Raw genomic sequence first — 22,923 nt, forward strand, 5'->3', positions numbered from 1 at the left:
TGCATCCAATTCCTTTGTGACCACATCATAGTATCCAACAAAGTGGTCAGACAAGACTTCCCCTTAACAAACCCATGCTGTGTCCGAGCTATAACTGAAGTCATGTCTAGATGATCCTGCAGTGCTTCTTTAACCAGTTCCTCCATTAATTTCCCTGGAACAGAAGTTAAACTAACAGGTTAGTAATTACTTGTGTCACTATTTGATCCTCCTTTGTGAATTGGGGTCACATTTGCACATCTCCAGGTCCATGAGTACCTCCCCTGAGTCCAAGGAAGCTCTCATAATTATGGCTTAGGGTTTACTTACTTCCTTTGCCGCCTCCTTTAATATAACTGGATAGATCCCATCCACCCCAGATGCCTTTCTTGTGTTTATCTTCAACAATTTCTCCTCCACTCTGCTCTCAGTTATTACAAAATCATCTAGCTGGATGATTTTAAACTCACTGCCAGAGTTTAATTCACCTCTGGCATTCCCCTCTCTGAATAACTCCTCATGTGGGACTGTAGATGCAAAATACTCATTGTTTGTTAGCTACCTGAACAGGATCATCAACGGTTGAACCATCGATATCAAGTGGACCAATCTGCTTCATCCTCTTCCGACAGCAAAGAGTTCTTTACATAAGTAAAGAACTCTTTGCTGTTTTTCTTTGCATCCTTTGCTAAAGATTTCTCGTAATCTGCCCTAACCTCCATTGTGACTTGGTTACAGACCAGCTTATATCTATCATAGGCTTCCGTGTCGCCTGTTAATTTACATGTATCCCATGCATTTTTCTTTTCTGCCTTTTTCATTTGTGAACTATAGTTCACAAATGAAAAAATTAATATCAGTAAAAGATTATTGATGAACTTTATCCCCCATTGCTTCTTCTTAGTGATGTTCAAGAGCACGGTTAGCTTTTGGTATTTGCAGAAAACTGGCTTTCCTTAAAGGTGGTAAAAAGTGGTTTGATAAGTATTATATACTACCAAAAGATTGTCCTTAACTCTGTTCTAAATAAAATGTATCGCTTTCTTCTATGGAGCTTTCCCCCCTCCCCCATTGATTTTAGGGAAATGGACAGTGTTTCATATATTGGTCAAAGGAGTAAAAGGGAGAAAAAAAATCTAAGTCTTTATATTTATTCCAGTATACAGAGGTATCATCTTGGGCTTTTGGTAAAAATATCCCAAGAAGTATTTATGCGTGTTTATTTTAATCTCATTGATGCTTTCAATTTTTTTTAAGTGGAACATTACCAAAATGATTTTGTAGGTATTCGCTTCAGTAACTCAGCCAATAGCTGAAGGGTTAGAAGAATAAATAAAAAAAATACTGGTGTAAATCAAAACTGTGGCAACCTGTGCACCTGGAGATTACTGGTATTTAGGTAATAAATCTAACCAGACATAAAATGTCAAAATATTCAAACACTGAAATGAGAAATTTGGCACTTGAAATTACCAAAGTGATTACTTACAAAATTGCTGTATTAAAAATAATTTTTGTTAGTTTAAAATAACAAGGAGAAAAAAATGAACAGAAACCAAATGACAGATGGGATATTTTTTACAAGTTGATTTTTTGCATTTCTTTACTAATAAAAGAGCTTACTAATAAAAAAGCTTATAGACTCCTCCTACCCACATGACCAATTGCCTTGAAATCATCAATGCAAAAAAAAAAAAAGTCAATTCAGAGAAGAAACATTGATATGTTTTATTTAGAATGCAGAGTCTGGATAATAATCTTTTAACATGTAATGCTAGTGTCAGTTTATTATACCTGCATTACACATACCAAAAGATTATTACTTAAGATAGGAGAAAAGCCAGTTTTCAGAGTTTTTCAATTTTCTGGCTGATACACATATTGTATCATCAGGGGAAAGGAAGCTTATAAAGCATCAGGGGGAAAAAAAAAAAAAACTTCCTACATCACCTGCCCATCCCCTCCAATAATTTATCTAGTTTTTCCTTACATTTATACAAACTACCCACTTGCAACAGGAGACAGAAGTTTATTCCAATGATCAACCACTTGCTGGCTGAAGGCAAACTTCTGCACATCTGTCCTTCATCAGGTTGAGGAAGGACAGTTGCAGAAGGTTTTTTTTTTTTTTTTTTCAGTTTCCTTATGCCCTTGCAATTGGCCCAGTGATCATAACCATTAGATGGTCACAGGCAAAAATTGCATGGTTTTATCGAGGTTTGAAACTCCAACAAACAGGCAAAACCTCATACTTTAATTACTTTAGTGCTTAATACATTATCACCACCACCTCCTTTTTCTTACCTTAACTATATATATATATATATATATATATACAAAGGGTACTAGGAAAGTTTTGCAATATGACGCAACAACGAATCACAGGAAGCTGCATGTTGAGACGTTCATACGTGCATAGTAGCCGCCGCGCCAAGTCGATGGGCTCAGTTATTCATTAGTAGTGAGAGTGTAAAGTGCTTGCGATGGCATCGTGGTCACGAAATGAGATAAGGACGGTTTTGCGGTATAATTTTGTGCGTGGTTTAACCATAGACCAGTGCTTAGAAGAAATGACTCTTGCACTAGATGATGATTGTCCACATCGTACAATGATATTCAGGTGGTATAGAGAATTCCAAAGGGGAAATTTCACTCTGGAGGATTCTGAGAGGCTGGGAAGGCCACGAACGTCAGTTATGGAGGAAAACGTTACTGCTGTGAGGAAAATGCTTGATGAAAACAGGCGAGTGACCTACCAACAGATAGAGGATACTTTGGGCCTAAATGCACCAGCAATTCGTTCGATTCTGCAAGATCATTTGCACGTGAAGAAACTTTGTTCTCTCTGGGTGCCGCATCAACTGACTGAAGAGCAGATGACACGACTTGTGACTTGGTGCCGGGAGATGTTAAAAAAGTTTGATAAGGGACAATCTTGGTATGTGAACAACATCGTGAAAGGTGACGAGACTTGGCTGTACTATTACGATCTGCCGACCAAGGCTCAAAACAAAGTTTGGGTCTTCGATGATGACGACACACCCGTAATTGTCAGAAAATCCCGATATGTAAAGAAGAAAATGATAGCTGTATTTTTCAAATCGAGTGGAATTGTGGAACGTGTCATTTTGGACACGCAGAAGACAGTCACAGCTAAGTGGTATACTGAACAATGCCTGCCTAAAGTCATTGGATCTATGAAGAACCTGCGGCCAAAGTCAAGAATGGACACCTGGTACCTCCATCACGAAAATGCTCCAGCTCACCGCGCCAAAGCCTGCACCGAATATTTGACCACGACAGGACTGAAACTTCTCGAGCACCCTCCCTACATATCAGACCTTGCTCCCTGCGACTTTGCACTGTTCCCGCATGTGAAAATGAAGCTAAAAGGGAGGCGGTTTTCCAGTGGTGAGGACCTTCTACGGGCTTGGGACAACGAGTGTGCTTTACTCCCTAGTGAAACTTGGCAGAACTGGTTTAAAGATTGGTTTCGGAGGATGGAGAGGTGTATTGAATGTAGAGGAAATTACTTTGAAAAAATTAAATAAACAAAGCTGTATTGCAAAACTTTCCTAGTACCCTTTGTATATATATTAATGTAAATCTCTGAGAAGGGCACCATCTACTGCATTTATCAGTTGCAATATATTCAATTATTGAATAATTTTAACACCAGCCTGTAATAACCTTTCCTAGACTATGAAATCACTTTTAGAATAGCAAAAAATATTTCTAACTTCATAATATAAAGTGTGCATGAACTGTTAAACAGCTTGCATGGTGTTAAGTTTTGTTAATGGCTGCAGTTGTTCTTGATAATTAAACACTACTAATAATTTTGCTTGTGCTGCTTGCTCATAATCTTAAATACATTTGGGGGGGCAAGAAAGAAAATTATTTCTGACATGTAGGTTTTCACATTAAATGACAATTTCTAGACAAGGGTTAATTGTGTAATTTGAGACTTATCTGTTAGAAGGGGATGGGATTTTTTTTTTCTTTTTTCATTCTTTCTTTTTAAATTAAAATCTTTACATTGCAACTGTTGGCTATTTTATATAGCTTTGCATTACTCTCAATTTTTAAAAGTATTTGAATAACTACTGCCATTCAACTTAGCATATTGTTAATCATGTATTACTATTAGAATGTATTAGCCAAGGAAGAATATGAAATTCCTCTCTGCCAGGCAGAAATTTGAAAAATTAGCAAAAAAAAATTAAAAATTGTTCTTTTAATGCCACCTGTAATTTCAGTGTTTTCTGAACACAACTGTGAAAAATCCACGTTCTATATTAAAAACATATTTTTAATTAATTTCTGAAAATTAAAACTCACTTTAGATCTATTTGAGGATAAATGAAAATTTTAAAACCCCACCTTTCAACTATGCTTTGATTTGAGGAGAGCAACGCTTGCTGCATGAAACATGAAGTTCTTGTATAAACAGTTTGATTCCAGATGATGTATCAATGTCACAAAGCCAGAGAATGTCACTGATTGGAGGAAAATGCATGGCAGTAAAGCAAAAGTACTATCAGTATCTCTTCATGACACATGTCAATCAATACATGCATATAATTAGATTTAATTTAATGATGAATTTTTACTGTAGATGTAGTAGTAGATGAAGCTCAAGTGTTTCATCTACTCAGCTGAAACTTAGTGCTGCCCTGTATGCATATTTCTAAATGACACACACACACACACACACACACACACACACACACACACACACACACACACACACACACACACACACAACCTTGATATAGTGTGGTCATATCCCCCAACAAGGGCATAAAAAAATTGCAGTTTATAGCAAAACATGGATTTCACAACAGACACTAGCAGAAGCAAACTCTGTAACTCACAGAGCAGAACCACCTACTGCAGGTAATTGGTTGTATTCTATTTTGCTATTCTAAACATGATTTCCAAAGAGTAGACCACTGAACTATACATGTCAACCCAACTAATATAGTATTCTCTTATGTGGTTTGATCCCTCAATACACAATTAAATTTTTATAAACAGCAATTATCTGACAGAAATTACTGTAGATATTCAGTTTCTCTCATGTCTTATCTCAAATTAGAGATGCAATAAAAAATATATCAATGAAATGTTAATTGTACACTGGACATTCACAAACCTAAACATTTAGCTCTTGGGGGAACTAGCTATGGTATTTGTCATCTGTGGTACATTCAATTATAAATGTTTTTGAAAAACAGCACATGACATTCTTTCCAAGGATGAAATCACATTTAGAATGGTAAAAACTGCAAAAGGCTTAATGTAAAGTGTGCATGAATTGATGAACAGTTTGTATAACTTCAATTGCTACTACGGGCCTCATTTTCTCCGTAATTGTATTACAGTACTATAACATTCACTTCTGTTGTCTGCAATCCAAAATAGTATATCCTTGCGTTAGGGGTCTGATAGTCTGATTCAGAACGTTTGATAAACTTCTGGCACTCCTCTCATTGAATAACTCGTGTGAATGTAGATGAAAAATACTCATTCAGTTTATTAGCTACCAGAGCATAATCATCAATAGTCAACCCATCTATGTTAAGTGGTACAATTCGATTCATCTCTTTCCTTCTAGAGTTTACATAAGTAAAGAACTCTTTGCATTCTTTGCCAAAGATTTCTTGTAATCTGCCTTCACCTGCCTAACCTCCTTTGTGACTTGATTACAGACTAGTTTATATCTGCCATAAGCTTCTGTGTCACCTGATACTTTATATGCATCCCATACATTTTTCTTCTCTGCCACGAACCTCATTAATTCATCTGACATCCATTTAGGCCTAAACCTTGAACAGTATTTCTTAGCTGGAATGAAAAGCCTAGTAGCCACCAAAATTGAGTCCCTGAAGGCTTCCCATTTAGAATTCAACATTGGTAACATCATCAGTTGATCCCACTGTACAGAATTTAAACACTGTCTGAGACCCCTGTAATCACCTTTATGAAAACAAAAGCTCTTCCCTTTAGCCTTGATGGTAGTTACATCTTTAAGTAATTCCCACATCAGTACATTGTGATCGCTGTTACCCAGTGGTTCCTTTATCCGCAAATTTTTAATGCATGAATAATCATTGCTGATAATCAGATCAAAAGTATTACTCCCTCTGGTTGCCTCTTGAACATGTTGCTGTAGAAAACAGTCATCCAATAAATCCATAAAAGTCCTGCTAGTGTGCGAGTGACCAACCCACAAGTTCCAGTCAATATCTGGAAAATTAAAATCCCCCATTATAAGACATTCTGATTTACTGGCCCACTCTATTTCTCTGCACAATTACTCATTATACTCATCAGATTCATTAGGCCTATAACATACACCTACTCTCATTTTTCCTTTCCTAGTGCTTATGTCACACCAAACAGACTCAACATTGCATTGTTCACAAACATCAATTGGATGCACTTCCTTAGATTTTGTTTCTTAACTAACAGCATAACCCCTCCTCCCTTCCTGTCCTGTCTATCCTTTCTGTACACATTGTACTCCGCAAATTCCAATTCTGCACTGCTTATATCTGTGTGACACCACATCTCTGATATCCCAACAATATCTGCCTTTGATGTCTTGACTAGCACTTCAAGCTTATCAAATTTATTAACTATACTCCTAGCATTGGTGTACATGCACCTTTTGCTACTCTTAGTTACCCTAACACAGCCCATGTATTTACTTGTTCCACTATGACTCCCAGCAGTCCTGGAAGTCCCCATTACCTTGCTTTCCAGTCTGCTGCTCATTCTAATAGAAGTAGTGCAAGAATCAGTTTTGCCTCTTCTTGTGGCCACTGTTAAACTTTTAGTCTGTGTATTAGTCCCAAGCTAGCAGTTTTCTGACCCACCTAACACTGCCTTGATAGCATCAGCAAGTATTCTTACATTCTTTCTATTTAAGTGTACCCCATCCTTGTAGAAGCAGTCTCTCCTGCCAACAAGCACAGACCAGGCTGAAAAAAAGTTCTACCCCTTGAGCCTTGCACAATCTCTCCAGGGCCGAATTGATCGACAAGGCTCTCCTCATATACTCCCTCTTATCGTGTCTGGGAAGAATTGCAGACACTTTCAGATTCAACCCTAACTCATGACTTTTTTTCAACATTGACCTGTACTTGTTAAGTAAATCTGCAGATCTCCTACTCTTAATGTCATTAGTTCCAACATGTACAACAATATCACCTTTTGTGCCCTTAAAAGATGGTATCTGCTCTACAACGTCATCAACTTTTGCCCCTGGCAGACATACCCTGGTCCTGTTCCACCTATCCTTCTTGCATAGTATATTCCCTGTCTCCCTGACAATAGAGTCACCAACAACAACTGGTTCCTTTGGGACCAGCGCATTCTGCCTTGGAGCTTGCCTCTATGTTGTCTGATGCACAGGAGTGAGCTGCCTTTGAGCTAAGAGCTTGATAGGCCCTCATTAATTTCTTTGAAGGCATTTACCCTACACTTCAAGCTCTCATAGACTCCCCTCCTCCTTGGCTAGATCAAGGAGGATGCCTTTGTGTGTGCTAGGTGTCTAGAGTGTCGCGAAATTAGACACCAACTCAGCGTTCTGATGGGAATCTATGAGAGTTTGAGGTTGTCAATGATATATAGGAATTTTGCTAGCAGGGACAGGGAGGTGATTATCATGTCATATAAGGCAATGGTCAGGCCACACCTAAAGTACTGTGTAGAGGTCTGGAGGCATTATTTTAGGAAAGATGTAGAGTTGCTAGAACAGTACAAAAAAGGGCAACGAAATTGGTGAGGGAAACAAAGGGGTGCTCTTACCAAGAAAGGCTTAAGTTCTGCAAATTGCAGCACCTGGAGAGTAGGCACTTACGAGGTGATCTGATTGAGGTGTATAATATACCTTGAATGCATTCAGCTTGCTCAAATTCCATCAAGAATTTGAGCAAGCTGATTGCTGATGGAATTCTTCCTCATGCTCAGATTAAGAACCTGAGGGGGGGCACAGTTTCAAATTGAGGAAAGACAGTTGTAGAATAGATGTGCGGAAATTTGCCTTTAGCCAATGGGTAGTTGTTTGGTGGAACAGACTTCCAGCTTTTGATATGGAAGTTGATAGCCTAAATAAATTTAAGATTGAGCTGGACGGGCATTTGGAATGAATGGAGGGGGCGGAGGGTTTTTTTTTTTTTTTTTTGGCTGATGCTGCATAAGCTTGCTTTCTTGCATTGTATGCCTCTATTAATGCTAATGCTAAGTCTCATTAGTTCATCTGACATCTGTTTAGGCCTAAACCTTGAACATTATTTCTTTGTAAGAAATGCCTTGTAGCATCTAAGAGTAATTCCTTGAATGCTTTCCATTTTTAAATTCTATAGTTGGGCCCACTATAGAATTTAAAAACTGTTTGAGTCCACTGTAGTCGCCTTTACGAAAGCAAAAACCCTTCTCTTTATTCTTGATGATACTTACCTCTTAAGTAAATCCCATGTCAATGCACTGTGATCACTGCCTCCTAGTGATTTTTTATCTGCAGATTCTTAATGCATGAAGAATCACTGCTGATAACCAGATCAGGAGTATTGTTTCCTCTTGTTGCCTGTCTAACATACTGCCCTAGAAAATGGTCATCCAATAAATCTATGAGTTGCTAGTGTGTGTGACCAATCCCACAAACAAATTCCACTGAATATCTGGTAATTTCAAATCCCCCATTATAAGACATTTTGCTTTACTGACCCACTTCTGTTTCTCTGTGTAAGTTTTTGTTATTCTGATCACAGTCATTAGCATTAGTAGTGGCTTATGATGCAAGATTATACAGCATCAGTCAAAAAAAAAAAAAAAAAACTTTCCATTTCACTCATTCATTGGATTGAAAAGCTTGTCCATTTCTTCCATGAATTTATTCAAGCTATCATCATCCACAATGACAAATGGAAATTTGTTCCAGCAATCAACCACCTGCTGGCTAAAGGCAAATTTCTGCATATCTGCTCTACAACTGTCTTTCTTCAGTTTGAATTTATGCCCTCTCTTGTGCATAATCTGAACAAGAGGGAGAATCCCATCAGCATTGAGCATGCTCAAACCATTCAAGTCCTTATACACCTGAATCAGATAACCTTGTAGGTGCAGTTTGCTGAACTTAAGCCTTTCTTGGTAAGAGTAACCCTTTGTTCCCCTCACCAATCTTGTTGCCCTTCTCTGTATTTGTTCTAAACGCTCTACACCAGGGATGGGTAACAGCCGCCCTGCGACGATGTTGAATCCGGTCCCCTCCATAAATGCATAAATATAGAAAATCCATACCTGACTACATTTGCCATAAACTGTAAACGTTCAGCTTAATTCGGTTCAATTAGGAATTGCAGCCAGTGCAGCATACAACAGTAAGCAGTGCGCAGTTAACCAGGTGATTCTACACAGTGGCAAAGAGTATTATTTCCTAATTATTATTGTAGCATCGATCGAAGTTCCTTTGGGTTTGACTTCTTATTGAAAAAAATAATATTGGTGCAAGATATTTTATAAGTCAGTTTATGCCTTTTCTAATTATTACAATTTTTAATTTAATATAATTTATAGCCCATAAAATGAGCCAATTAAAAAAAGAAAAATTGATGCCGAATGCTGCATTTTCAATGATAATTGGACATTCAAATACTTAATTGCAATATAAAGCTGTTTGTTTGGTTTGTAATGAAACTATTTCCGTTTTTAAAGATTATATATTCTAAAAAGGCATTTTTCAACAAAACATTTCGTAAAATATAAGCTATTTTCACCGGAACAAATGAAAATTGAAGCAGAAAATTTAAAATGTGGTTTGCGTAAGCAACAAAATACTTTGAAAATTTTGTCAAATACAGATAGAGCTCTGACAAAAGTTAAATTGTTGCACATAAGGTTGCAAAACAGTGTAAATCATTTTCTGACAGGGAATTTGTGAAGGAATGTTTGGTAGATATTGCTGAATTATTATGCCCTTATAAAAAAAAACTGATGTATGAAAAAATTTCTTTGTCACGAAGAACTTTTGAGATGAATTGATAATATATCAAGTAATTTATGTGATCAATTAAAATTAAAATTGGAAGATTGTACCTACCATTCACTGGCTTTAGATGAGTCATGTGACATTACTGATATGAGTCAACTTTTAATCTTTATTTGAGGTATAAATCATAGATTTGAAATTATGGAGGAATTACTTTCTGCATATCCTATGAAAGACACAACGACTGGTGAAGATTTTTTTATAGCTCTTCAAGAAGCTTTCCAAAAACATAATATAAAGTGGGACAAAATTGTCAACATCACAACCGATGAGTGTCCTAGTTTGACAGGAAAAAACATTGGATTATTAAAAAGAATAAGCAACGAAATAAAGCATATTCCAGGAAAAGAAATAATTTTCTTACATTGTATAATTCAACAAGAAACCCTTTGCAAAAGAGTTTTAAAACTGAAGCATGTTATTTTGGTTGTAAGAAAAGTAGTTAATTTTATTCGTGGAAGACCTTTAAACCACCGGCAATTCATAACATTTTTGAAAGAAATTGAATGTGATTTTACTGATATTCCTTACCATACAGACATAAGATGACTTAGTCTTGCAAAAGTGTTAAAATGATTTCATGATTTGTTGGATGAAATTGTAAACTTCTTAAATGCTAAGGACAAGCTGAATGAATTTTGTGAATTAAAAGAGTGAACAATGGCGGAACGACTTTTTCTTCTCCGTTGATATGTTTTCGCATCAAAATGAATTAAATTTATTATTACAAGGGAAAGGACTATTTATTTTTGATATGTATACAAATGTCACATCATTTACGAGAAAGCCCAAGTTATTTTCGCAACAATTCCAAAATAAACAGTTAACTCACTTTCCAGTCTTACAAAAAAGAGAAAAAAACTTGAAATGTGCTGATTTTAAGAAATATAAGGCAATAAGAAGTGACTTATTTAATGAATTTACAAGAAGATTTGATGATTTTAAGAAAATTTCTAAAGATCTATCTTTAGTAAGCCTGCCATTTAATTTTAATGTCAATGATGCACCAAACCTTGTATCCAGTTGGAACTGATAAATTTACAATCAAAATATAATATTAAAGAATCAATTTGCTAAAAAAACAATAACAGACTTTTATGCCTCGTTAAATCCAGAAATGTTTAAAAATATTCTGGATAATGTGCAGAAATATTTGGCATTCTTTGGATCAACATACCTATGCGAAACTACATTTTCTTTAATGAAAAATACAAAGAGCAAAATTAGATCAAGAATAACGGATGAAAATTTAGGAGCAGTTCTAAGAATAGCGACTAGTGAATTGAATCCCAATTTTGATGAAATCATAAATCAGGAACATTCCAAATGTAATCCCTCACATTAAAGTTTTTGTTTTCTGCATTTACTTCGTTATCATAACAATAAAAATGTTTATTCCAAATTGTAGTTTTTATCTGTACCTATCTATAATCAACTTCTATTTAAATATTGTATTTACTTTTTTTTTTTAAATACATTAATAATTTGGTAATTCAAGTAATATAACATTTTTTAGGTTCTGATTTTTTTTGTTAAATCGTTCAATCTATTCCGGCCCGCGTAATGATAAGAAAATTTCATTCGGCCCACTGATGAAAAAAGTTGCCCACCCCTTCTCTACACTCTTCCTAAAATGAGGCCTCTAGAACTGTATAAAGTATTCAAGGTATGGTCTGACCATTGCCTTGTACAAAGAGATAATCACCTCCTTATCCCTGCTAGCAAAATTATTGTATAACATTGACAAACCCCATGAGCTGCTCTGGCAGCCTGTCTGCACCACTCAGAAAACTTGATATCTGACTGCACAATTACCACCAGATCTTTTTCATGCTCCACTACCCTGAATGTTTTACCACACAGTTGGTACGACACTCTGGGGTTACTACAGTTGGTACGACACTCTGGGGTTACTACAGTTGGTACGACACTCTGTAGTAACCCCGGAGTGTCGTACCAACTGTGTGACACTCTGGGGTTACTACTACTTGTATGCAATACTTTGACAAATGCAAAGTTGCCACCTGTCAGCACATTTTCCCAACATTTCTAGATCCTGTTGCAGTAGCATACTGTCATTACCAACCCTTCCAACATTCGTATCATATGCAAACTTGGACATTAAGCCTGATACACCTTCATCAGTATCATTGATAAATATAGAAAACAACAATGGGCCCAACACCAAACCCTCGGGGGGCTCCACTAATAACATTAGTTCACAAAGAGCAGTGCCCATTGATTATCACTCTGTCTTCTCCCACTCAGCCATCCCTTTATCCATAGCAGCAACTTGCCCTTAATTCCATACTGCTCCAATTTGTATAGTAGTCTTCCATGTGCAACAGTATCAAAAGGTTTCCTGAAATCCAATATATATAATATAAAAATTATTTTTTGCATCCATTTCCATTGCGACCACTTAATATTATCCAATCAAATTGGCCTGACAAGACAAACCCCCTTAACAAACCCATGCTGTATCTGAATTATAACTGCAGTCTTGTATAGATGATCCTGCAATGCTTCTTTAACCATTGACTCCATTATTTCACCGGAACAGAAGTTAAACCAACATGTCTGTAATTACTTGTCACCCTTTGGTGACAAGTAATTGCATTGACAAGTTGCCTTTCTTATGTTAAACTTTAACAATTTCTTCTCCATTTTGCCATCAGTTTTTACAAAATCATTTAGCCTCCTGTTAGAATTTGATAAGCTTCTGACCTCTACTTTCCTCCAGAAGCCTGTAACACACTCCTGCTCTAATTTTTGTTTTCACAGTGCTTATGTCACACCAAACTGACTGAACATTCTACTGGCCACCCATATCAATTGGATGCACTGCAATAGATTTTATATGCTTCTTAAAATATAAAGGATGCAGAATGTCCAATTCTGCATCCTTTATACTTGTGTGACACTATCCATATGCATTGTTACTATCTTTGAATTGAAAGAAATCATGGATTGAATAATTAAGACAACTGAAATTAATGGCTGTTGAGGCAGTTGTGATTGAAATTCTTTAGAAAAGGTAAGTGAAACTTGACGGATCATGGGTGGAAATGGACATCGAGATTGGAAATCAGTGTATAATTTTTGAAATGAATTAGGAAAATTTTGGAGGTTTAGATCTTTTCTCAGATAAGTCGGTTTTATTACTTTGCTGTTCATAACTAGGACATCTCTGTCTCTGGATATTATTTGCCCTAAGAATTCGTGATTTTTTAGAATGTGTTCCTAGAAAGGTGACTAACAAGTTCTGCAGATAATCACACCTACACCTTCTGTTATACTTTCTGGATCAGTACATTATATCACAAAAAATTTCTCAGAATGGTTAACAGTGACACATTCACTTTATGGTCACTTGGAGTTAAAAAACTGCTGTGTTAATGCTATAGTCTTAATTCTCACAGCAGAAACTTTCTTTGCGAGTTGCACTAGTATTGCAACTTTAAAAATAAAAATCTTTGAAACTAGTACAGTTATCAGACTAATCATTTTGTAATGTTATTACTTGTTAAAAGGTTGATTTACCATGTATTCACTGTTTCATCTTTTGTCCGTGCAGTGGTGGTGGTGTAGTAGAAACTGATAGGGTGATTCTCAAAAATAATCCTCCTGCCTTATCTCTTAATTAATGATTAAAAATCTGAATTTTTTTAGTTTCCTAAATATAGTCAAATAATTAATTACCCCTTAATTAATTATTAAAAAACTGATTTTATTTTAATTTTTTTTAAAAACAATTTCAGAGTAAATAAACACTGGCACCTGTCAGGTACAGCACCACTGTTTTTGCAACTATTTTATTGGAGCTTAACATGGGACTTAATAAATGACATTGTAATTACAAAGTTTCAAATTATATGATTGTCTAAAGAACAAGGTTACTGCAACTATAGTTTTCCACGCTTTGTTGTTGAAAATTTTTTATTGCTTTTGCATAAAAAATTCAGGAAAATAAACCACTGTGTTTAATCAAGCAGGACTCTAGTCTTTGGGTAGCATGAGAATGTATTTCAAATTTGGCTTGCTTTAATTATACCAGATTTGAAAAAATTTGAAAATGGAAGTAAATAAAAGGATCTAATATGTTCACATTTTAACATTTTTTAGAAGTATTTGGGACATTATGTAGCCATAATATCCCAGGGAAGGTGACTAACAAGAACTGCAGATCATCACATACTTCAATCTATACTTTCTGCACTTTCAGAAATACATGCTTGTGCACCTGTTTAAAATTGACTGGAAAATAGACAAGATCAGCAGGTTTATTATTAGCCATAGGGTGCAAGGAAGCCTGAGGCTTATGCTGCAGTAGCCAAAAAAATTTGAGTTTTCACATGAGAGAGAGAGAGAGAGAGAGAGAGAGAGAGTGAGTGAGTGAGTGAGAGTAGAAGGAAATCATCAAGAAAAAGAATAATGATATCCAGCTGGGTATGCCAAACCAGATGTGAGTTCATGTCTATATGTTGTCTAAAAATTTGTTTTTTCAGTTTCAGTACAATTAATATTATTTTTAATTTTTTGAAGATAACAATAAAATGCAGCATTTTTTAAATACAGTGGATTCTGGTTATTTGGGACATATCGGGACTAGTGCACTTTGGCTTGATTAAGTGACTGCCCCAATTATGCATTTTAAATTAATTTCTTCACTTAATTAGGACAATTAAGCAAAGAAATTAAAAATACAGTGGACCCCACTTTATAGTTGGTTCATGGTATGATCAAATCACATTACAATGGGCTCACCACAGTAAAATACTGTTCACTATATGATATGTAGTAAATGCCAGTCATTGGATCAAATTTGTGAATTAAATTTTAATTCTATTAAATGGCGATTCTAATAAGCAAAAATAGGAGGAATGTTATCCACAGGCTATGAAAGTAAAGTTATATTAAGTACAAATTTACACCTTAATACCTTACCAATTAAAAAATTAAATGATACTTGAAAATTGGAAGAATATTTTCCCGTTAGCAAAATAAAAATAAATTTACGCTTACGTACATAGTTAATTTTTTTTTATTTTTTTTTGTTAATTGTTGGTGCATCGACTTCTCTGGCCATGTTGCACCTCCCAGGTTTTTGCATTTTCTACTCTGATCCAAGCCTGAGGCGGGATTTGAACCCGCAATATGTACATACTAACTAGTTGATATTTCTATTCACTGACATTTTTTTTTTTTTGGGTCGTAAAATTTTAAAAAGCATAAAAGATAAGCAATCAATAACAAAGAACATGACACACGAATTACAGCTAACACAATATGTGCAAGTGAGATATGGCGCCTCCTTAGCCAGGTGGGAAGGAGCAGCAGTGCGTAGCACACGTTTCTTGATTAGACTGGGGTTCGAGCCCGTCACCACCAAATACGGAGGATGCGGAAAGGTCAGAGAATGACCACCGCATATCCTGGAGCAATATGGCCTTAGTTGCTAATGCTCCTAAAAACCAAATAACAAACAAGCAAGTGAGATATGGAGTAATAAATTTATGTAGCTTAAAAAAATAGGAATGAAGAGAAGATTCTGAAAATTTATTTGTTTTTTATATGATTGAAGATTTCAGTGAAGGGGAAACACGTTTCACCATAATAACTTAAAAATCCACAGAATTCAGCTATCAGTATTATCGCAAATGCAATAAGATCGAGTTTATTATAATAGATTGCACTAACAGAAAAACCTAATAAACCGGAAACTGCTAATTGTTTTTATTGTTTTATGGGGTGACCTCCAGAAATATGACCGGACGCATGGTATGGTTGGAGACAATCATAGGGTGATCTCGAGTGTTGCAGTCTCTTGCCCTGATTAAATGGCATGTTGTCCCAATTAAGCGAAGAAAACCTTGGCTGTTTTCTCGATTAGGTTCTGTTCTTTAAGATTTGTACCAAATAAATGGCTGCCCTGATTAACCAGTGGCCAAAATAACTGGAATCCACTGTATTTAATTTTTTACTAAAGTTATATGTAATAAGTACTGCAAACTCTTCAGAAAAGATGAAGTATTAGTAATGTTGAAGCAGAATTTAAAATAAAGAACTGTTTTCCAGAAATCAAAAATAAAATTGGCATCTATCAGGTGCCACACCACTGTCTTTGCAACTCTGGTTTGTGCCATAACTGCCAGTTTAAATAAATGACAGATTAACTTTTTGTAGTTCATTTGTTTGAAAGTAGAGCAATAGCAGGGCGCTGCATTATGAAGGCAAAGTTTATCTGCTGAGGGTATTAAGACCATTTTATTAACTATGCAGTTTAAATCCTGCTGGCTGCAAAAAGAAATCACATAAAGGAGATGCTTTATTACCCATTTGGTTTGAAAACATATTCCATCAAGAATTCATTGCACGTATTTGGGGCACAACAGTTCCATATATAAATACCATTTGTGAGTTGGCAAAAAAAAAAAAAAAAAATTTGATACATGTTGTATACTTGATGCTGCAAGTTTTTGGCCATCAGTTACAGAAGAGAAATTACTTTTATTTTGACTTGTATGCTGAAAACCTATTACTGGATTGTTAGGAAGAAATTAAAGCTTTGTCCACACAAAATACTGTAGTGCAAGAATTGAAAGAATCAGATCAAAAATAAGCAAATAAATAAATAAATTTGTTTATACTCTGGATTGCCAAGGCATCCGAGTTTGCAAAACTTTGTTGTAACTGTTTTACTCTGACTAGTTTAACTATGCAATAGCTAACAGTGAGCTATGCACTTTTGTGAAAGCATATGAACTTGATCTGACAGTGTCTCTATTGCATCCATGTACATTACCAGCCAAAAAAAAAAAAAAAAAAAAAAATTCTGAATTACCCTGAGAGAGAGAGAGAGAGAGAGAGAGAGAGAGAAAGAAAACAAGAGTCAGAAGTAGAAGGGAATCACCAAGAAAGAGAAGAATGATGATATCCAGCTCAGGACCCTGGGTATGCCAAACCCATACTCACCAAATGCGATCCCTTGGGATCACATTTGGGTTATTTTTTTGCTCATCACCTTATGTTAACAGCCAGAATAGTCTGATTTGTTGCTCATAAATCCTTCTGAATTTTATGAAAATTTCTGGCTTTATTATTATTTTTATTTAATTATTATTTAATTATTATTTTATTTATTTATTTTTATTTTTTGGAAACACCTCTGAATTCTAGAGCCAAAGCATAACTTTTTATTATGTATGATTCCAGCTGGATGGAACAATGGCCTCTACAGCTAAAAATTCAATTGCAGTTTTAGGCAAGTTTTTTGCAGAAAGAGTAATTTCAAAATGACTTTGATCACCTTGCAGTCTAATCCCATTAAATTTTTATCAGTCAAGTGTGTAATTTTTTTGAAAGCCACAAGTCTTTGGATGTAGTCATAGGATGATAGTTGAACTGCGATGCAATCACAGCAGCCATCAGCAGTATCTCAGATCAGCTTTAAATGTATTCAATAATGTTACCCTATGCATTCAAAAATGTTTACATGCCACAGGACAACATTTTAACACATGCTGTAATTTTACTAAATGCTGTAAATTTTACTTCAATTTTTTTTTGTTCAAGAGTATACTAGTTATGAGACAGAATAAGTAATACAATTAAAAAATGCATAATCAAATTATACCAAATAAATATTGTACAACCTACTGTACAGTGACTTTTGAAACACTAATTATCACAATTTAGTTCATGGAAATTTTATGGCAATTGCTAAAATCAAGCTTGTATTAATGCCTTTTGCAATGAATGTCTGTAATGTTTAATTTGAAAGCTAAAACAAATTTCTTTACCAGACAGAAAATCACATGGAATATGTCATAGAAGCTCATGATACAGAAGACATGAAGTCATGGCTGTCTACTGTCAAATACTGTATGCGTCATCTAGGAGATGTAGTTGCTGACAATGTGTAAGTGTGTAGTTAAAGATAGAATATATTCAGAGAAATAATTGGATTTTTCATTGCACATGATTTAATTTAATATGCAAAAGTACTGAAAAGAGTTTCCTTGTGAAGTCTGGAATTTTAACATAATTGTTTAGTGCAGTTGGTGTGATTGTTGCTTAATCATTTAAATTAATTTTGCCTCTTAGTTAAATATAGGCACCTGTGTAGTTGTGATCAGTTTCTGTACAATATACCTTTTCTAGATTACCATGGAGAAATGATAGCTATTTGATAATTCTTTCTCAGACAGTTCACCATTCATTAATCATTCCTGTTAATTAACATTCATTAGCCTTTTACTTATAAGTTGTGGAGGTGGTGATACCTTTAGTTCTTAGCTGTAAAATCCATTTACAACTAAGGACATCTTGAGACTTTCATTACATTTCAACTCAAAATAGAAATTGCATTCAATTATTTGAAATCCCATCTACATGGTGTGGTATCATGTAAAAAAAACATGCAAGGCAATCATAAAGTGACAATCTAAAAATATGATTGTTTTGATTCAAATGTATTAATCTATATATACAAGCAAACATAATAATCAATTTTTGTGGAGCTTCAATTTACATGTGTACAAATGTTTATCAGAATGTCACCCATTTGAATCAGTAACTGTCTTATGCACTAGCACTCTTTATTTTTATTGATTTATCTTAAAAATCCAACCCAGAATTTTCTCAATCCCACAGAATATTATGAATTATCTAAGGCTAATATTCAGTGTAGTAATTGTGAAATGGCAGCAGACTCTTTTAGATGTTTCACTTGCAATTCTGAGCCCTTGCAGCAAATTTTCATCAATTTGAGATATCAGGCATCCCGCTTACTCCCAGAGGGGAAGAAATTTTAGTGTTCAGATGGCAAAAAAAAAAAAAAAAAAAAAAAACAGTGGAAATATTAGAAAAATCACGTGGTCCATCCCCCATGTATTCAAACAACTTATTTAACCCTCTGAGGAGTATGTACATATATTTTTTACATTTTCAAGATTGTTTCAAAAAGGATTAAGACAATTCATCTATGTTTGAATTGTCTTAATCTTCCTGTAGGCACTGACATAGTTTATTATGGATGGCAGCAAGAAAATAGCTTTGAAAATTGGAGGGGCACCCATTAGGAGTGGCCTTTGTTGACTTACAGAAACTGAAATTCTCTGGGATTCAAATCTAGAAGTTCATGAAATTGGACCAAGTGATATATAAATAGGCTTAAAGGAATTTTCTTGCATTAAAAAATGTTATGAGCTTTTTCTCTTTTTTTTTTAAAAAATCGATTATTTGAGTTTTTGACATAACTTCTTTCTGATGCTGTCCTCAAAATAAGTCTTATTTTGGCCTGTTTAAGTCAAAATATGAATAAATTAATGTGTAAAAGCATTTATGTGCAAAGGTTTCATTTTCACAAATTTTTTAAATTATACAAAGAAACTTCCACAGAATCCACCACTACTGGGGGAAACTCACTCCTGCCATCTTCCAAGAATCTCTCCCTCAACAATTAATGCATCAAAAAGGAATATTGTTAACAGCAGTATTAAGACCATCTTCAGTCTGTTTAAGCAGTAACGAGCAGTGGCTCTTAAACATATATTTGGGATATCTTTGCACAATACTTCCCTCCCCTATCCCAAGCCCTCTACTGATATTTCCTTTCGTACTTCTTGGTTTGCAAATAATTAAAAAATTATAATAATTACAAAAAAATTAGAAATTTGACATTGTTTCAGGCTATTATTAACTTGTCCACTGAGCTTAAAATACTTAACCCTTTCACAAGTGAGTTTCCTTAAACAAATTTCACAAAAAAACTCACTTTGTGAAATTTCTTTGTGAAATTTTGAAGTTTTGCAAAAATGAAAACTTTGTATCTCAATGCTTTTAAATATCAACTTCTTCATATATTGACCTGATTTCCTAGCATTAGAAAAATTGTCAGAAATTAAAACAAAAAAAATTGATAAAATGCAGTTAAAAATCTTTGTTACTTTTTTTTTTTAAGCATTAATATCTTCTACATCAGCAGTTCCTAACCGGTGGTTCGCGGACCCCCAGGGGTTCACAAAAAGTGTTCCAGGGGGTTTGCACTAAAAATCTTGTAATGCTGTCTGATTAGATTTACATAGGTATATTTTTGTAAACTACAAAATAGTTTAATATTAATTTATGCAGTTCCGTTCAAAATTTATATTTAGTTGTGGTTTGGGTCACGTGCCCTTATATGAACAATGCGTGAAAAGATGTTAGTGGGGGGAGATTGAGTGCGAACATATCAATACGTATTGCACCAGTCAGTCACGTGTCAGACAAACTCTGGTGATGCGCCATATATATATAAATGTTATGTTGAAAGGTTAGGAACTGCTGCTCTACATCTATTTGTTTGATATGTTATTTAATTCAATTTAATAAACTTCTGGATCTGAATTACATAGAATTTTTTAAATGTCAGATTTTGTAAGTCAAAATCGGATAACAATGTCTGACAGGTGCATTGTTCTCTTCTCTTCAGTGCTATTTTCATGCTGTTGTGTATTAAAACTGTTCTACTATTAGTTGAACTGCTGCTCTACATCTATTTGTTTGATATGTTATTTAATTCAATTTAATAAACTTCTGGATCTGAATTACATAGAATTTTTTAAATGTCAGATTTTGTAAGTCAAAATCGGATAACAATGTCTGACAGGTGCATTGTTCTCTTCTCTTCAGTGCTATTATCATGCTGTTGTGTATTAAAACTGTTCTACTATTAGTTGCAAAATGCAGATCAGGGATGCCTGCATGTACTGGGCAAATTCATAGACACTTCATGCAAAAGGAGTTGCACGATTTGAAAAATACTTAAAATAACCTTGTAAAAATAGATCTACATATATATACTTGTGAAAAGGTTAAAAAAGAGCTTATTCTTTTTCTCAAGGATTTAAAGGGTCTTAAGATTATGGTTACTTGCTATTTCAATGCATTAGAGCTGCACAAAGTTGGAAAAAAATAGGGAGATCAGCCATGTTAATATTAAGAAGATAAATCAGGTTTCACAAAAATCATTTAAAGCCTAGTTCATATGAAAAGTTATTTTGCAAATTTGTCTAAAAAAATGCTATGTGATTATATTGTTAGAATATCACCAATAACCAGTCATTATCTTGGGTGTCTGAAAATGACTTATCCAAGAAATATAACTTTGCAGTACAGTGATTTCTTGTGGATCAGGAAATTCATTCTGTTCAGCTTTAGTCACAGTCAATAACAGGCCTCTCATTTATTTTGTGTGGATAATGTAAAGGGAGTGGACACTTCAGGCATCAAGCAGTTTTCGTTTCACAATACACCTACACTTTAACTGGTTGTTAGTGCCTACTCCAGCACATTTGAATTTGTTTTAGATTTCCTAACAGTGGGAATAAGTGTTTTTGAACAGGAACCACTTCATTTACAATTGTCAGGAGACATCATGATCAGGCCACTTGGAACAATTTGAAAACCAGCTTGGTATCTGCGACATCATGTTTTATTCTCTGTTAACCAGAAACACTTTCTCACTAACCTGCCAAGATAACCTCAGGTTTAAATATGAGGGAGCGTTTGAAAAGTTTGTGGCCTGAGTATGAAGAGTTTATTTGAGGAGTCTGGTAACATGTTACTTTTCAACATAATTCTTTTTGGAGTCAAAACACCTTTGCTACTAATGATTCAATGCATTGATTCCAGCTGCAAAGGTTTTCTCTTTGGCCTCCAGGAATGTATCCACTGCAGCAATGATGTCACTATCAGTGAGAAAATGGAAGCCAGCCAGGTATTTTTTCAAATTAGGAAATAGGTGAAAGTTTGATGGTGCTACTTCTGGTGAATATGGGGGATGGTCCACGATTTCAAAGCTGCACTCTTGCATTGCAGCCATGGCATGTTCTTTGCTGAGTTTTCCTTGGTGTTTGTGTTTGATGTTTTTAAGCAAATGGCTCGCAAGGCCTGCATATGCCCCTGTGACTGTCTGGCCTTTCTGAAGATAATCTGCTAGAAACACCATCAGCTTCCCAAAAAATTGATGCCATCACCTTGCCAGCAGAAGGAATTGACTTGGCTTTCTTTGGAGGGAAAGAAGAGCTGTGTTTCCCCTGTTTGAACTGCTCATTTGCCTTTGGCTGTGGACTTACACAATTAACTCACCTGTCATCCCTGGTCACAAACCTTGAAAGGAAGTTTGCTGAAACTGCTTGAAAACTATGCAAAATGTTCACATGACTTGACACTCTTGTGTATTTTTGATCAACAACTTTGGCACCCATCATGCTGACACCTTTTGCATAGCTATGTGGTACATGCACATTCAGATGAGATGGACCTGATGTTGGAAATGTACCAAACTGTCACTTGTCAATCACTCATCACCAGATCATGCACACTGTCAACAATAACTTTTGGAGTGATGGGTGTTGCAGGTCTTCTCCAGTGTGGTTCATCTTCCAGGCTCTCCCACCTTTGTTTAAATTCTGCTGCCCATGTCTTAACTGTGGAACAGGGAAGGTCATCCTGTCCCAGTGTTGTAACCATATCCTCATGAATTGTCTTTGGTGTTAGTCCCTTTTCCCCCAAATATTGGAATACTGCATAATGACTGATTTTGTCCATCTTTCCTCATTCACACAACTTTGTTGACTTCTGGACCTGTAATTAAAAAACAACAATGACATTACTGAAACTGCATGAAGCTCTCTGTGTTACTATTTGTAGCAATAAACAAAAATACATAAATATTTAAAACTGACTACCCTTTCATACTCACGAACTCCCCCCCCCCCCCCCCCAAATATAATATTACTGTGGTTCCACAAAATTTGAACTTTTATAGGCATGACTTGGCCTTCCAGCAAAAGCTGAGGATGTAAAAACCTACTTAAAAATTAAAAACACAGTTTGGACTC

At 35.2% G+C, this 22,923-nt stretch overlaps 1 protein-coding gene across 1 annotated transcript in view; it reads left to right on the top strand.

Annotated features, from left to right (window-relative positions):
- LOC150091537 (SH2B adapter protein 2-like) overlaps positions 1-22,923 on the top strand; it is a 155,181-nt gene that overhangs the window by 38,574 nt on the left and 93,684 nt on the right. Inside the window, exon 3 of the mRNA XM_090384456.1 lies at positions 17,842-17,957. Within this exon, the coding sequence (XP_090240582.1) occupies positions 17,842-17,957 (116 nt within the window). The remainder of the gene's footprint in view (positions 1-17,841; positions 17,958-22,923) is intronic.

Source organism: Mastigoproctus giganteus, chromosome 1 (assembly GCF_048544385.1).
Source record: "Mastigoproctus giganteus isolate SK-2022 chromosome 1, ASM4854438v1, whole genome shotgun sequence".
Classification (NCBI taxonomy): domain Eukaryota; kingdom Metazoa; phylum Arthropoda; class Arachnida; order Uropygi; family Thelyphonidae; genus Mastigoproctus; species Mastigoproctus giganteus.